This window comes from Opisthorchis viverrini (genome assembly GCF_000715545.1).
Source record: "Opisthorchis viverrini unplaced genomic scaffold opera_v5_14, whole genome shotgun sequence".
In the NCBI taxonomy this organism is placed as follows: domain Eukaryota; kingdom Metazoa; phylum Platyhelminthes; class Trematoda; order Opisthorchiida; family Opisthorchiidae; genus Opisthorchis; species Opisthorchis viverrini.
Genome location: NW_008751670.1, coordinates 2,612,841 through 2,630,802, shown reverse-complemented (window position 1 = coordinate 2,630,802; position 17,962 = coordinate 2,612,841). Strand labels below are relative to the sequence as shown.

At 44.5% G+C, this 17,962-nt stretch overlaps 2 protein-coding genes across 2 annotated transcripts in view; one reads left to right on the top strand and one right to left on the bottom strand.

Moving 5' to 3' along the window:
* Positions 1-17,962, bottom strand: part of T265_01349 (hypothetical protein) — a gene marked incomplete at both ends in the record, with an annotated part of 73,301 nt that overhangs the window by 33,322 nt on the left and 22,017 nt on the right. Inside the window, 6 exons of the mRNA XM_009165355.1 lie at positions 11,612-11,950; positions 12,374-12,619; positions 13,190-13,374; positions 13,745-14,261; positions 15,150-15,341; positions 15,423-15,602. Coding sequence (XP_009163619.1) covers positions 11,612-11,950; positions 12,374-12,619; positions 13,190-13,374; positions 13,745-14,261; positions 15,150-15,341; positions 15,423-15,602 — 1,659 coding nt within the window. The remainder of the gene's footprint in view (positions 1-11,611; positions 11,951-12,373; positions 12,620-13,189; positions 13,375-13,744; positions 14,262-15,149; positions 15,342-15,422; positions 15,603-17,962) is intronic.
* Positions 17,273-17,587, top strand: T265_01350 (hypothetical protein; the record flags this gene model as incomplete). The annotated part of the gene is made up of 1 exon (XM_009165356.1): positions 17,273-17,587. The coding sequence occupies one exon, from the start codon at positions 17,273-17,275 to the stop codon at positions 17,585-17,587; it is 315 nt and encodes a 104-aa protein (XP_009163620.1).

Below are 17,962 nucleotides of genomic sequence, written 5' to 3'. Positions count from 1 at the left end.
ACCCACACTATTTCTACGCTGCTCAATAGCAACCAAGCGACGGGCATGAATGAGGAATGCTTTCCAGGTGGCTATCCTAGACAGAACAAAACGAGGAACAACGTGCTCACTGGGACAAGCGATGACACGTACACCGCAATGTTAAAAGCAAACCATTTAACTGCTGGATCAATGCATTGCTAACCTGTATTCACAGAGACAACGACTGTACGCCCACCTCGGTAGAAAAGGAATACTTGGTCCTTTTCTATTTGACCGGATAGCGTGACTAGCGGTGGCATTGTGGATCAGATGCGTACTGTGCTTTGTGATTTTCGAAGCAATCCCTCAAACATCAGTCCAATAATAAAGTAGTCACAGGAGCGAACCCGCTTGCAGAATAACGATCCGGATAACCGGACATTTTGTTTTAATAAATGTATCAGGCGAGTCATGAGATATAGATGTAGTCAGAAAATATCATGTACAACTTGATGGGATGAGCAAGCATTAGCGTAAAGGAATCAAACATGTACATAGTCGATTATGAGCCTTAAATTAACCAAAGTGTAAACACGTGCGACGGGGGTGCACCATTTTTCGTCGCATAGTTGACCTTTGATTTTGACGCTTCTTACTGGGACTTAATGAGATAAAAAAATCGCGATGAATATCCGAATAGCGAAAGAAGACAGTCTGTTTGGGACGGTACGAATTCAAACGCCCCTGTTAACCGGAAGCGTCACGTAAACAACGGAAAAAGAACGTACGAATCAATATAAGCTCGAAACTCCGGTTCTATGTGGAGGAAAATGTACCACCGAATCTCAAGAACCAGGATAGACGCAACAACTGACTCAGGTTTGCTTCCAACCGAAAGCTGGCACCTTGCCGTGGTGATCGGGTTTCTGTGCTGTAATGATACTTTAGGCTATACTGGCTAAACTGAGTTTCTAAAGTTTCAGCCATGCCAGAAAGGCCAAAAGGCGGCAGTCCGACGATGAACAACGGGCACTGAAAGGCAGTCCGGAGACAGTCGTACTGTCTTATGCGATGGGAATACGAAGTTAGCAAGACATTTCCTTCAAGTGACCAGCATGTTTACATTTATGGAAGCAGCGATGTCGCCGTCCTCCGAGGAAGGACGGGTTGGAATAGATCGGACCTAAAAATCGCGCACTCCGATCGCCGAACACACGATCGTCGGCGCATTGTTCATTATGGTCGAAATACCTTTAAAACCAAAGAGTCTGTCTAGTGCTGCTCAAAAGGCACCTGCTGCGCGCAGCCATATCAGGAGTCAGGAGTCCCTGCGTCCTCGGGCCAGGCCAGCCCTTGCAACCCAGCGGGCCGGACTATGGAGTTCTTAGCTCCAGGAGGGGTTTCTCAACCACAACCACTGTCTCACGGTTCAGAGGCTTGGGTGAGGGGGAATGTCCTGGAGCAAAACCCTACATTCTTCCATCACCTTGTGGGTGGGACTTTTAAGTCAAAGGCTGAAGATGGGGTACCCCAACCAAACCTCCTTTCTGGGCCTGAGCTACCGGCAAGTGTAATTTGTCCACCGATGTGGACTTGAACCCTAACCTCCTGCTTGCTGATGAGCCTAACCACCGTTTGCTTTGTAGCCCCCTCTCTGCTCAATCTTGTGTCGGATGGAGACGGCCTACAGCCGGTCGGTCCAAGACGTGGCAACGAAGTAAGAAAGTCCTCACCAGTCGACTGAGTTGCGCTAGTGACTGCAGTCTGTCCAGACAGAAACCGCCGGAAGAAACAAACCAGTGGTTAGTGACCCTGACAGTCACTTAGCCAGTGATGGCCCCGTATCAAAGCTATCGATTAATAGCGTAGATTTCAACTCCTGCCACAATGGACAAACGGGTCCACTTATCGTCAATTCACAGATTGGGTCCGCCGCCAAATAATGACTCTTACTCCCCTCGCCTTCTCCCCAATGAACAGAGCTACAGAAGCTGAAACCACTGCATTTCAGTGAACGGCTTGTGAGCTAAATGACTGACAGGTCTGCTTAAATCGTGTAATAAATAGTGCTTCAAAACAAGTCAGCAAACGAGGTCCCGAACTCCTTGAAATAATTTGATAGGCCATAGCTGATAAGATACCTGGCGATAAAAGAAATAGGATTTCTGGCAAACGTAGAATGACGATTATGGGATTGTTCCTAAAATGAACGTAGGAACGTGTTGTCTAGTATGTGTCTTAAGTCACCTTCCAGATTTCACCATATAAGTGTGACTTGTACATGGCTCTTACCAAGCCGGTTGAAGGAAGAAGGGCCGGATGCGGTGATGCTGTACTAACGCTCGACGACCCAGCACAACAATGGCACAACAATGGATAAGGCAAAGGAACCAATTATGAGGGTGGAATGTATGCACATTGGAAACGATCAATAATACGTCAAACACTAGCGTACGCTGATTGGTCACACGGACCTCTTTTCTTCTTGAAAAAAATAAGAAAAGTTGAGTTACACACCCTATGATTTCAAACAAGGATTGATTATAAGCCTTTTCGTAAATGGCCTGGAGCGTGAGGAATATCGAATCTGAGCTGATGTGAGGTTTGTTTTTGAACTGACAGCTACGTTTTCGGCCTCAATGGTTTGCTCAGTATTGTGTTCACTCCTAACATAGGTGAAAATAATAGGACGTGAGATAGTTCTGTTGGGTGAATCCATCGAGTGCGCACCGGAGTGAAACGACGCGTCCAGATGACTTCCTAATCTCTAGCTTTGTACAATACATTTCCGATGTGTTTTACAACTGCATCATGTGTCGATTCTTCCCAACGGACACCTCCCGAAAACTTCCTATTTGAATGCGGATAGTGGGATGAAAAAATGTGATATTGTCCCAATTCGTCTGTTTATGTGGCGTTGTTTCCTAAAATAACATTCTGGGTAACACTACTACCAAGGTCAAACATATGTGCTTTCCTAGGAGGACCTCGCATGAAGACTGTTGGTTGGATCTCGAGTTACCAGGTTTCACTTGATATGACTGTGAAAAGGCATGCAGGCCTTGTTTGATGGTTCCTCTTCTATCTAGCCACAAAGGGTCCCTTTAAGTGTATGAACAAGGTGTTCAGCTTTACTACTGGACTGTGGATGATGGGGCAGGTTGCGCAAATGTTGAATTCTTTTAACAGCAAATAAAATGAACGAACTCAGCGGCTAGAAACTGAGCCGAGGCACCAGACTGCGCAAACAGTTCGATGAGAATAGATATCGTTTCTGCAGTTGAAGCTCGGCTAAACATAAAGCCGTTTGGTTACTCTTTGACAGCACCTGCAACGATCGGGAACATGTACGTTTGTAATGCACCAGATAATTCCAGATGCACTCATGCCCGTGGCATCCCAAGCTTTTACCAGGAAAATAATTGAAGTTTTACCGGAGATCTGGCTAATACTGCACACTATCCGCATCAGTGGAGGGTTAACAGGCAAACTTCGAGTGATGGTGTTCAGTCCGCTAATTTCAGTGTGCTCTTCGTTACGTTGCTTCGATCCTTAATGTCAAAGTCTATGTTGTATGAAAAAAGGGCCATCTAACATTAAACTGTCACTCACAGTTGTTAGAACACATTTGTGAAGAAACAACGCCAATCGACCAACCATTTCGGAAATGTCTGGTAAACTCCTGCGGCATAGCGTCAGGAGTGGTCCTTAGTAATCGCCGATAAGAAACACGAAATGGATTCGGGAAACAATTCGATGGATGTGGCCGTTGATTGAAAGCAATATTGAGAAATTTGCAGTTCGTCTAAATAATCCGTTTAATGGAACGGCTGTATTTAGGCTCAGCTGCTTTGACGTTTGATGGCAAAGCTCAAAGATCAGTACTGTCAGAACAAATTTGAAAGTTACCCTCTTCAGCACATTTTTGCGACATAAAGGAAACTACTCACAAGGTTGCTGAAAACTCTTCGACGATAAATATCTTCGTCTTCACTGTTGACTTTTTATTGGGAAATTCTATACCACAGTGCATGGACATGGCAAAAGATGAGATTGGTTTGTGAGCTATGTCAAAATATTGAAATCTTGGGCTCGAGATAGCTTAGTGGTTACGGACCGGAAGATCCGTGGTTCGAACCCAACATCAGCATTTCGACTGCTGCCGTCTAGGCTTGGGGAGCCTGGCAGCATCCCATCCCTAGTGCCTTCTTCCATTGGCATGACATCCAAGAGGTCCGATTATCTTTTTTCCTCGTTATAAAGTGTCAACCCAGAAGCATAGTAGGCCAGTGTTAAAAGCGATAAGCAGTATAGATCGGGATGGCTTTTGGGGATCACAAGACAGCTAACAGCGGTTTGGGATCGGTGGGACGGGTAAAATGTCAGTCACGAAGCATTGTGTGGAATTCATTCGCATCACAATGTAAAGATGATGTTTGTTCTCAAAGTTGGCTATAGTTTTTCCGTTGTCGAGACTGAGTAAGATGGAGGACACAGTCATTTTTTCATCTGCTTCATATGTGGTTAGGTCGGCATCAATGACGTATTCTGAAGCATCGGCTGCCACGATTAGCGGGAGTTTAAGGTTGAAATGGTTTAAGAATGAAGCACATGTTTGATATGAAAAAAGGCTGCTTGACGGACTGGTGAACTGTTTCATTCGGATAAACAAGGGTGTGTTCAGAATAGGGAGTGAACAGGCCTGAGTGCCCTTCAACTGCACTAGTTTGAGGGCCTGAACTGAGTACTATCTATCCAGCTACATGAGCGAGGTTACGGGCTACTCCTTAAAATTTCTCAGGTAGTTTTCTCACACGCAAAGTTGAACGGCAGCTTGCGGTTAGCGAGATGGAATTTATTCCACATATAAACTGTATATCATAGATATCAGCGAAAACCGTAACTCTTGATTACTGACTGTATCAAATGGTGTCGAGGATACGCGGCGCACATCGGAAGGTCTAAATGGATTGAGATTCATTTTGTAACGTTCAAAGCAAGCGTTCTTTGAATATTTGACGGCTGTAACGTAGCGAACCGATGGGTAGCCAGACCTTGGCTGAATTTTCCGTGGTTTCGCGTTATCACCAATTGGGAAGTAGCTCAACTTCTTATCACATCCTCAGTTGTGTGTGAATACCGAAGAAAAATTGGAAGCTCCTAAAGTTGCACACACGTTCGCCATGAGAACACACCTCAAAAAGAACACGAACTACTCGCCAACTTATCACCCTGTCAAGTTAACAGAAATGGATTCCCAAAAGCTCCGTGATTTTTGCATCCAATCGCCCGTTTTCTGGTAAGCCTGGAAAGTTCGCCGTGTAGTACATATACCAAACCGAAGTTCAACTGAGCCGATAGTCAAGCCACGCGTGGTGTGGTACTTGACTGGCACAAAGGCGCGATTCCGAGTCTGTTAATGTCTACGCCGAAAGGGAAGCACGTACAAACCTCTGTTAACGAACTGGATGAGTGTCACATCTCCGGTTTGTAGAAAGTACAACTCTCAGGAGCAAGTGCTGTTGCTGTGGGCTGATAGTGTTTCCACACATTCAGTAAATTGAACTTTATTCTGTTGCATAATTTATCTCGCGAATCCCTATGGGATCCTCATATTGCAATAATAATAAAAGTAATAATAAACATACATAAATAGATAAATAAATAAATAAATAAATAACCGTACAGCTGCAACACCCTTTCGGTGCCTAGCTGCCACGCTACTCCAGAGAAGCATGAGGGTTGAGATACCTTCATGTTGCCTGAACCTTGATAGGGGTAGTCGAGATGCAGAGGTTGGGTTCGAACCATGGACCTTCGGGTAGTAAGTTTGTGCTTGAACCATTGTCGAAAAGCATTTCAAACCGTTTTGCACACTGCTGAGTTGACGAACGAATATGAAAAAAAGTGAGTCTCAACGACGCAGTCGTTAACTTATTTTGATCCATCCGCCTCCAAAGAAAGCCTTTCATACTCGGTAGAGGGCATAATAACATTATCTAGTAGTTGATTGTACAAATATTCAGGTTTACATGGGTTAACATGCGTCTCTTGCATCCAATCCTAGCATCACCTCATTCACTTTGAAGCATATCAGCAGCAAATATGCTTCTAGCACTTGGGAGTACAAAACTGATGTCTCCTTGTAACTTTGTTAGTTGACCAGCTCACAACCACACACAGAGTAGTGTTATGTAATTTGAACTACTGCCTGTACAGGGACTAATTAGATATACACGAAAGGCGATGCTATTCAGTGGTTGCCTTGGGATATGGCTTGTTGGGTGGTTGACTTATCGGAAGGATTCTTGGCTAATCGGCCAAACAAATGAACCAGTTATTTGATAACATGACGAAAGTTCCACAACTTGCCAATGAGCTTTTGTCACAGGTTCAGTTGAAAACACCTTTCTACGGATCGTGACTGTCGAAGAAAAACAGGACCGATTTATTGAAAATCAGTGACCGTATAACAGTCCTCGAGTGCAATACGAGAGGTGAGTAGGCCAATGTGCCGAGTCCGAACGCTGCTCATTCATTATGCTTGCATGTATCACGATAGTTAAGTGGACCCAACGATGACCACACAATACGAGAACCGAATGGATATTACACTATTCATGAATGAAACCGTCACGTACAGCACACAAGGGCCGATCGTTGGTCTTAAAGCTCAAACATTCAGCCCTCTGGACGTACCGATTAGGGGCAAAGGATGACGGACGCATCTGAGCGATCACTTACACCAAAGCGATTGTTACACTCAAAATTCTCTGGGGATATACCTCAACATTGCAGGACAATGCAGATAGACCTACTTAAACCACATATCTGATTGTTCCGATCGCTATTCTGCAAGCGGGTTCGCTCCTGTGACTACTTTATTATTGGACTGATGTTTGAGGGAGTGCTTTAAAAATCACAAAGCACAGTACGCATCTGATCCACAGTGCCACTGCTAGGCACGATATTCGGTCAAATAGAAAAGGACCAAGTATGCCTTTTCTACCGAGGTGGGCGTACAGTCGTTGTCTCTGTGAATACAGGTTAGCAATGCATTGATCCAGCAGTTAAATAGCTTGTTTTTAACATTGCGGTGTACGTGTCATCGCTTGTCCCAGTGAGCACGTTGTTCCTCGTTTTGTTCTGTCTAGGATAGCCACCTGGAAAGCATTCCTCATTCATGCCCGTCGCTTGGTTGCTATTGGACAGCGTTGAAATAGTGCGGGTCGATCAGTTCGAGTGTAGAATCATGTTTTGTTTTTTCTGTAACTGGTTTGCTTGCCATCATGCGTCTGTCCTCTGTGCGCCACGCTCGGAAATAAAACATAGGAACCTCACCCGGATAATTTAACTTGTATGATGGGAAGCAATCCATGAAATATGATTAACAGTAGCGCGACTGGTTTTCCAAGGGGCAAGATGGCTAGGTGGTTAGAGTGCCAATCTACTGGCTGGAAGTCCATAGTTCGAACCCGACCTCTGCCTCTGGACTTCCCCTGTCTAGGCTTGGGCAACCTGACATTATCCCAGCCCTCGTGCTTCCTTCGGATGGCATGGCAGTTAGGCACCGGAAGGGTGCTGCATCTGACCGATTGGTTTTCGAGTTTTTGGTGTTGTTATTCATCCTCCTGCTTGAATCGAAGTGCGAGAGGATGACAAACTGAGGAGTGCTTGAAACCGAATAACTTCATCCAAACTTCTGATAACCGCTTGAAATTTAATACCCCTGTCCGTCTGTTTACAGCTGGTGGTGGGGTTGTGGTGATTATATCCAGGAGCAACCAGCAGGCCATTTCTCCTCACCTTACTTGCGAGCAGTTATGATTTGTCAGCGATGGCCTCCACATGGGTCTGCCAGCTTCAAGAGTCAACTCGATGGTTGACACGTAAATTTTAACCAACAAAGTGGTCATCTTTTCTACCTTCATGCGAGGATTGTCTGTCCACTCGCTACTCATGGCAAACCTCAGTGCGTGTGTTCTGCTCCCGGAGTCAAAATGCAACATCCGAATTTAGCTGAGTAGGTTCATATGCGACCCTATTCGATGGACTTTTTCATCAAATACCGAAGTAAAGGCCAATGACCTTTGAAAGCATTCGACCTTTTGTCTAGTGTGACTTGAGGCACCTGTTCTGCTCCGGCAGTCAAAATTCAACATCCGAATTTAGCTGAGTAGGCTCATATGCGATCCTATTCGATGGAGTTTTTCAGCAAATACCGAAGTAGAGGACAATGACCTTTGAAAGCATTCGAACTTTTGTCTAGTGTGACTTGAGGCACCTGATTTTACGTGGCCCACCCAATTGTCCAAAAAAAAGATGATCTGGCCTCCGACGGACTGGTCGGGTTTGGTTATCGAAACAAACCAGTTTGGGAAGCGGGTGGGAAATTTCAAGTGTCAACCGAAAGAGAAACCAAACTGCGTAGACTCTCAACTGGTTCGATTCCTACTTGCATACTGTAGTTAGAACGGACGCTTGTGTATGCGTGTTGGCAGCGTTATGTAGTGAGTTGGTCTCACTGGAAGCCAACCAAGCGCGTTCCTCTTAAGCCTCATATATCAGGGATGATGCAAAGAACAATGCGGTGTCCCTTGCCCTTGACACTAAATTCTGCTGGTGTCGGCTCTAGGATATTAACATCTTCGACCTTCATTCTTTGTTGAGCACAAGATGGCCCATGCGACCACCTAATCATATAACTTCTTAAAGAAATTATTGTTCGTGTGCGCAACTTTGGACGAAGCATTTTACTTCTCTAGGCTTTTTCATCAGTTTAGCCTGAAAATAATGGTTATAAAGGTGTCAGGCATAAGCTAACATGAAGAAAGAATCACGGATAAGGGCTTCCTTGGCTCTATCCGCCTCACTGACGCCCGTTTTTTCACTTCTTATTCGAACTCAAGTGCGTGTTACTTGTTGCCCCGTCAGCGTCGACACTAAAATACGTTATGTGAAAGCCCAAGTATTGTGAACAGCGAACCCAGACTCATTCATTGTTCTACACTGGTCAGACATCGCCCTTGTTTCGGTTGGTGCTCATTTTAGCGAAACTGTCTCTATCGCCTGTACCCATAACCGGCCGTAAACTCGGGACCATCTAGACCAAAGCTACATGAAAAGTGCTATTTTGCGTCACTTCTCTGCTTCGTCTTGTAAGATCCTTTCTTGTTCGAATGTCAGAAGATGTGGATGCTGGCATACTGTCGAGGTGTTGGGGATAGGCAATCTTTCTAAGAGAAAAATTGGGGCATATATTTTGATTCATTTGGCTTTGAATCTCATTCGATCGAATGGAGCCAGTGTGTCTACCGCTGGAGTGATGAATATAGTTCGGTATTCGGAGTGCTGCATGCAGCCAAATGCGACTAGGTGGACAGGGTTACTATTAACGAGTCAAAATCACTGTCTTGGTTATTTCCCATTTACCTCCTCATGAAGATTTCGTGGATTTTTGAAATTACCTTCAGCTTAAGAAACACAAAGAATCTAATTCCTCAGAAGATATCTGTGACAGAGGGAGACTAGATCGGTGTGTGTTTCATCGGGAGTAGTATAGAGCCGTCTGGAACACGTTGTACTGTCATACACGCGAACCAAAACGCCAAACATGTTACCAAACGGAGTAAAAAATTCAGTGCTAGAAAAGTGAAAGTATATGGAAATGAAAAGTAAACTGTAACTTTTTCTATCTCGGATAAAAACTACCTCAAACAATACTAAGGGTACTGGTTTTTGGAGACGCTTTAGATCAGACAAACACTGAGGATATCGTGAATGTTAGTGCAACTCGAGAAGTTCTGGATTGCGTGTAACTCATATCAAACTCCAAAAGTGAATCAAAACGATAAGAACATCATATAAGCGTTAGTCAAACTGGATGCCAATGAAATGCGAACCGTGTTGGTTAGGATGGCGTCTGGACCAAGAAAAGTTGAGGTGGCAAGTCACATGCACACTTCAGGCAAACACCCTGAAACGAGTATGCACCAAAATGTTTTAATCAGCAGACATAAACTGTGACAACCTGTGGTGGTCATTGAAAACGGTAGATCTGAAGAGTTTAGTCATACATTGTGAGTCTGAGCTCTTGGTATTGTCAAGTAAACAGTAAGATTGTTGCGCAATGACTAGAACAGCATAACTAGGAATGACTGGTCTATTGGTAGGGTACGTGGACATTGATACAAACAGATTGTTCGCAATGTGAAGAGACTCGGAAAGTTGCGATTGATACGTTGTCAAGTAAATGAAGCCAATGCAAGTCGAAGAGCCGAAAAGCACTGCACAGCTGTTCCATCCTCACTGAGGATCATCAGTGAAATTCCAAGGCGTTTCGGACCCGCGACCGCCCGGGTAATTAGTTTGAACACAACCGTTCGACCACGAGCAGTTGATCAGCGATGTGAATGGGTCGCAGCTAGGCAGGATATAGCTTCACTCATTCTACAATCACGTGGTCAAACGTTGACTGGTTCCTCAGGTGACGGCGTAGTAATTTATTTCGAACAAGCTCTCGTTCAATTCTATGGTATTTTGTATTCATGAACCACGAAGCTCAAATGCACATTCGGTCCATTTGGGAAATTACTTTTGGTAATTCTGATTTACGGTCATCCAATAGAAAAAACGGGACCGAAGTAAAGAGTTCTGTTCTATGGCGATTTTCCCGACAGAGATTCTTCCTAAATTGGAAGTTGTTCGTCGCAATTTGGTTCTGGCCAGTAACCTACTCAGCCAACCGGATGATCACTATTTCGCCTGAATAGTCATCGATTCTCACCCAGGACTTGACGGTTTACAAACCATAGATTTGAAATTTAATTGGACTCTTATGATAAATGTGTGGCCAGATCCCGAAAACCCTATTTAAGCAAAACTTTTCGTCCCTGAAAGATGGTTTCGGGCCCCCGATCTGCTTAAACGGCTGGTAAATTGGGAGTAAGTATGGTCCTGCGTCCAAATTAGGTCTTCAGTTCCGATAAGTGGTCAGTTCTCACGAAGAAATTGAAAGTTGCCCAATGGGGGCAGGACAAATCGAATCTGCAATCCGGTTGGACAGGTCCTTTATCACAACCAACCAGCATTCTTCACAGAAGGGCTGTGAGTTCTAAATTTAAGCGGATCATAATAAAAATTTAGTAGTAGAAAGAAGCTCGCCTACAGGATGGACATGGATGAACCGACCACAGAACGTTTTGGATGCCAGTCAAACAACGCTATCTGAAGCACAAGCGTCCCAACAGCATTGCGACTCACGTAAAGACAGTTCGTACAAGTGGACCGAGTAAGGGAACCCCGAGCCAACTTCAACGACGTGTTAGCAACAGATATTTGCATTAACACACGCCGGATGCAGTGTCTCTGTCTCAGCTGTAACACCTTCCGGTGCCTAGCTGCAATGCTGCCCGAAGGAAGCACGAGGGCTGGGATACTGCCAGGTTGCCCAAGAGTGGACAGGGAAGTCGAGAGGTAGAGGTCGGGTTCGAACCGCGGACCTTCCGGTCAGTAACTTCGCGCTCTAACCACTTGAGCCATCTCGCCCCCGATGCAGTGTAAGATGAAGTAAACATGGATGTTCACGCCGAATACGAAGTAATGAGAAGTAAGGTCTGTCATACAATACACGAACCCTTATCAAACTCACCTGCCCAACCTTGGGACGAAAGACTTCCAAACGCGTTGTGCTTGTGAATGGGACGCTGGGATCACGATTTCTCTTTGCATGGTGTTCGACCTCGGACTCCTCCATTGCAGCCCGAAGATCCAAAAATGACGGCTTCTTGTAGGACATCCTAGAAGCTGGAAGAGCAGCGTCTACTGCATCCGGAGGACGAAGTCGTATAAGCACGAGTTCATCATCTTCAGTGCACAATAAAACATAGGGATCAGCAGAACTGGCGAGATGAATGCGCCACTCCAATGTCACTTGCACGTATTCTATTAGTTGGGGGCCGTCGAGTAGGCGCAGAGAAGTAGGAGAGACCTGGAATAAACGATGAAATGCGTCCAAAACGATCGAACGTGTTTTCTGTGACATACAAGTTGGGAGCTGACATGGTACACGTGTAGGCATCAGTACGAGTGTAATTGGTCCCAGTGAATGATGCTAGTTTAGACAGACCGAAGGATAGGAAACAGTCTTCTGTAAAAGATCACTTAGATTGGGGTAATCGAAATGTGGGCGAGCACACAATGAGTACTTTAACTCTGCGTCATATCAGTGTTGCCCACTCGGCCCTTCTCGATCAGCCACAGATGGATATCTAACTCATAGAACATCCCCTCTCATCGATAGCAGGCAAACGTTTACGTCCGTCGTCAATTTGACGTTTCCAGGTCGATTGTAAGACCATCTTGGTAGTACGTATTTGAAAGAGAAAAAATGCAAAAACAAGACGCCACCTACCTGAAGAATATAAGGATAATCATGACCGACACGAAGTCTTTTATCTGCCAGCTCCATTGGCTCCAGGTTGTTTGTCTCAGTCGTGCTACGTTCTACACCCTGGTCCAAAGATGGGGAATGCGCAACCGAGTCCTTCTGCATGGTCTCGATGTACACTCCTCCGAGATTCACCGCAGTGACTGTCATTTCAGTTGTGTTGAACCCACTCACTTCCAGCTCCACTATTTCGTGGCTCACTTCAAGGATCTGATGGAAACGAAAAGAGGTGTGCACTCTAACTTGACGATGACAAATATTCGAAGATAAACTAAAAGTTGGGTTACGATATCTGCGGGTAGTGTGGCCGACAAGTCATTCGAAACTAGCCACGCGGTAACTGCGCCTGGAATCGCTTTGCTTCTAAAGAGATCGACTGAATGGACCATCTACCAGTGGCTTCTTCCACAACGATCATAATCATTAAGAGGCTTAGGAGAACACGCAAAAGAGGTCTGTCTTGAAATGACTTCCTCCGGAGAAAACCCCTGCAGCCACTGTATTCGTCACACTAATATTGCGCCATTTTCATCTGTTTTCATCATGGCAAAACTAAGTGGCGGGAAATGCATAAAACAACAAATCCTGAGCTCAAACCCCCTAAGAAAACAAGTGTCACGACAATGAAAAGGTCAGGATGCCAACTCGCCAGTAAATTGATTAAGAGGAATACACTCGATCTACGCAGTCAGAGTGAATATAATGTCTACAAAGTTACGTATTAGACTTCGTGAATCCCAGCTTCCTCAAACCAAAGCTACCACACTGCAAGTTACGTACCATTGTCGAATCCTCTCTGGTCAGTAAAAGGTAGCTGTGCGTTTGACCCTGACACCTTTTAATTGACGGTGTCGAACTGGTGCCTTTGGATGACCTACTGGGTCCCTCGAACTCCACTTTCACTGGTTCATGAGAGTCGTTCACTGCCTGGTTGCAAATATCCGCAACTTCTGAAGTGGCAACATCTGCAAGTCATTGAAAAAGGATGAAAATAAGCTAGTCATGAATGCGGCACTGAAAGAAATAAGGGAGCAGAATGAACGGAACATGAAGGTAAGAAAGTTCCCTTAATCCTGGTGGCGATAAGCACGTAGGTGTCAAGAGTCTAACAGGTAGGGATTCTAGGTCTCTAAGTCGAAATTGCGGAAACATTAAAACCTTTAAGATACATGGCTTATATCGCTGTGCTTTGGGTCTTTCCTAGGAAGGAAAATCATTTTGAACCACGTGAACTCAATACCATTGGAAAGGCTCGGAATGATTTACACAGGAGAGATCCGGATGAAAACAACGAGAAGAATGAATGCAACGTCGTGACATGGATTGAACTGGTACCTTTGGTCAACTCCGTTGTTATTGAAGGTTCTTCAGGAGCCGATTGAGTTACAGTGAGAGAGTTTGAAATGGCCTCGTTGTTAGAAGCTAAGGAATTCTCTTCTACGGGATCCTCCGTCGTTTGCGCGGTAGATTCCAAAACTGAATCCGACTTAGAATGTCTTTCGTCCTCTGCGACTTCTTCGACTTTGATTGGTTTCTGTGGGACAGGAGACATAATTGGTGGACCATAGAGTGACCAGAGGCTCATGTATTCTGGCAACTCAAATGCAGTCAAGCCCCGAGGTCTAACGCTTGTGTGTAAAAGCATGACACCTCCGGCACGCAAATCCTTGGTAAAATCCTTGACGTCTTCAAATGAACGAGGTATACAGGCAAGCAACTCAACATGATGCATTTCTGCCTGGGCAGCAATCAGGGCCTCATCAGTGGGATCTGTGTTGCCTGGAGCCAGACAAGGCACCTCCCCTGAGGTCAACAGGCCCATCGGACCAAAGTTAACTAAGCGATCAGCGACCTGGAAAAAGAAAAGCAAGTGAAAAGCAAATGGTGAATTTGTACACAGAATCAGTATGTCCAACTGATCAAGCATCGTCAGACCATGGCCTTTACGAATAAATTAAACTTTGGATTACACAGCCAGGATAGTCATCTCGCACTTATTACCCCTAGCCCTTTGGAATGAATGGTCCTACCAAGAAAAGTTTCTCATATGTCAAGAAATGGAATCAGTTGGCCTGAAACGTAAATTCATCTGAACAAAAAGGACAGGAGCTAACCAGCGATAAACAGGAACAAAAGCCTATGAGTAGTGTACAGTGTAAGAGGGACAATCCTTTTTCGATACAGATTTCGTCTTGTCAGTGAACTTAATCCATGCCTCCGTGACTGAAGTAAGGGTAGTGCTATGGCTGAGTAGTGAGAACTAGTCACAGTGCCGATCGGTAACCTGTGACCAAACGGTTAAGTGTTCACCACTGATTAGGAAGTCTCTGGTTCGAAAATCTCACCGTTTCGTGTGGTGCGCACTGTTGATGATTACCCACAAGAATGAAACAGCGGTACAGTGCATCCCGGCTTTTCAACGTAGATTGGCTTCACTGACAAGATGAAACCTACATCTAAAATGACCGAATCTTCTCACATCAACAGCAATCCGTTTTTCGTTTTCAAATATTCTATCACCGTATTCTTCACCAAATAACGCCTCGACATAGAACACTGACACAGTTTCCGCTGGAGCCGAGGACGGTGTGAGATCAGGATGACCAATGACTGACATGTACACAAATTCGCTCGTACTATGTGCATACCTATGTTGACCGTCACACATTATTGTATGAAACCTATACACGCTTATGAGCTTACAATGGAGGAAAAGTGATCGCATGATTAAGTGACCTACCTCAAACTTATAGGTATTCAGCTCACGAACATCTGATGGCGGGTTCAAGATGGTGTCACCGTACAGTTCAACATCCACCTCATCAAAAACGTAAGGTCCATGTACGATTGATCCGGAGGGTTTTGTTGGCGTTTCAGAGGATGCGTTTTCAGCTACTTTCTCAGCTGGATTATTTTTATCCACAGGTATACTCTATGAAAACAGAACAAAAGCACATGTGACAGAGCAGTACTTGTGAGAAAAACCCCCCAGATGAAAAGTCAGAGTGCTCACCTCTGTATCTCGCTCAATCATGGGAATATCTGTCGTGCGGTTGTCCGCTGTTGTGGTTTCATCCAAATCCACAATGCGCCCAAGTGTATTCACGAACATAGTGGACGCGGTGAGATGCAGAAGGACGGAATCGCACAACCGAGAACCAACAAAAACGTATCCTTTATCCAGCAGGGCAACCTGTTCGGTGAATAAATTAGAAACGAGACATCGCAAGTAAACGCTTGTTTTCAGATTTCGTTGATATCGATATAACTTCCAACATACACAGAGTAAAACTCACGTCAACGTATTTACGGGAATTCCCGTAGTCAGCACATGAGATCTCGCTTCTGTATTCCCCTCACTGTTGCGTCACCTCTGGCCTTCCAATTAACGAGACGTTTCGAACGTCCAGGTAGAACAATTCAGACAAGGCATTTCAGTCTCCAAGGGAGATGTTTACATACAGTTGCCAACTACAGAAAACAGGGCTTTTGAAACCACATCGCGTCACCTAACAACCATCTGAAAAACACCCGACACAGCAAAATTATGGTCCACTGCTCAACGCGAACCTGGAACATGGATTGCTAGTCCACGGCTCTTCAGCATTACTGTGTTCCTTTGCTCACTGTATGGTTCGCACAAATTGGGGCTAACTGCAGCGAATAACAGAGCATTTACCGTCCTGCATTCGAACTGGAGAAGCTAAATGCAGTCCGTGAAGTTACAAATCACCCGATCGATTTGAACCACCAATCCAACCCAAATCAATCGCTCAGCATGATCTATCAAGTACCGCCTAATCGTTCAAATGTGCTCGAAACAGCAGAGACCATTGCAGTCAGTTTGCATCAACCACCACTCTGTCAACAAAAACGCACGTGAAAGCACTAACTCTACCTAGGCCAACCAGTGATGCCCCTCTAGGAGAAACTGAATCGCCCATTTGAGAGCCAGCTAATTCCGAGTTTTATCCGCTCATCATTGTAGACTATCCATAAAAGTCTGGTGAGATCTTATCGAAAGCATTAATCTCAACCATTGTGCTCTGATCTCGAACGATATATTTTCACTACTTATATCACCCGAGTAGTTAAGATGGAGTAAGTTACTAAGGGACGGCCAGAAGGCTGTTACACCCCTTGGTAGTGGACATCCGTTAGCTGAATGGTATGTTGTGGGAACAATTTAATAATAATAATAATTAATAATAATAATAAATAATAATAAATAAGAATAATAAATAATAATAATAAGTAGCAAAAGTGCAAAACAATGCACATGGTGAAAGTTCTACAAGAATTCGCCAATGTAACAGTTTGATGAGACTATAGCCCCTGAAAGCAACAGATGGTCTTCGTAATTATTTTGTTACTGTTTTGACCATGAAGCCGAAATTGGGGAACAAACTTTTGATTATGCTTGTATTCATGTTGTGATAAGAGCTCCAGCACATCATAGGGACGCTACTACATGAATGTATGGCTTTTTGTACAATGGTATTATTGATGGATGTTCATTCAATGAATTCTTGATAAGAATTAAACCCGACCACCCGGTCCACATGATTTGCATCTGATAGCAAAGGTAAACTGCTACGTACATGATGAGTGTGAGTGCACGGATACTTTGAATGAGTAGTTTTGGGGAAAGTATAAGCCATGTTATGGCTATCTCACTCATACAACTTTCCTCTTAGTGCTTGCATGATGATACACATCAAATAATGACATCAGTGAATATGGACGAAAAGCAAATTGTCAAACAAAATCGCCCAGATGCCCCCCCTCCATAGCTACTTAGGAGGTTTAGGAGATACCACACGCCGAATTTACATTTCGGAATACGAAGAAACATGTATCGTCATGTTGCTCATTCAACATGAATTCATAAGCCCTTTGGCCCTACAGAAACACAATGTCGCCATACATGTGCGAACATGGCAAACAATTGAATTTTGCATGAGTACGGAAATTAGAACATTGTCAAAACACAAATCCGACTTTGGGATACGTTTTAGTTCTCCTGATGAGACGGATTTGTGGGAAGGCCCAGTGAAACAAGTGACAGAGGTGGTTTGGGATGAAAATATCGCTTCTTCACAGAAACCGTTTTTCAAAATTCCAAAATTTGTCTCCGCTGAAATAGAAGAGGGGATTCTACACAAACCTGATCAATGAACGGCCGCATATTTATGAAGTACACACTGTTTCTTTAATGTAAAACGAGGATAACAAGAGCCGGCAACCTTAGTTCGCTCAATCCGTGACTGTTCCGTAACCGCTTATCATTTTATGATACAAGTGCACCGAACATCGGTGTACTTAATGCGCAATTACAAGAATTGTGGGAGCTGAGCGGAGGTATTTACAAGGCAGACTTAAGAACGGTTCACCATCGGACAATTTATTGATGCACAGGATTTTGGGGCCTGAGTACCCGAGGTGATCCTTTCGTGGACAAAGAAGAAAGTTCACCTTGTCTTTGATTGTTTAACTCTGTCGACCACACGTACCACCTTGTTGACGTACGTTCAACTCCGTGAAAAGTATCAC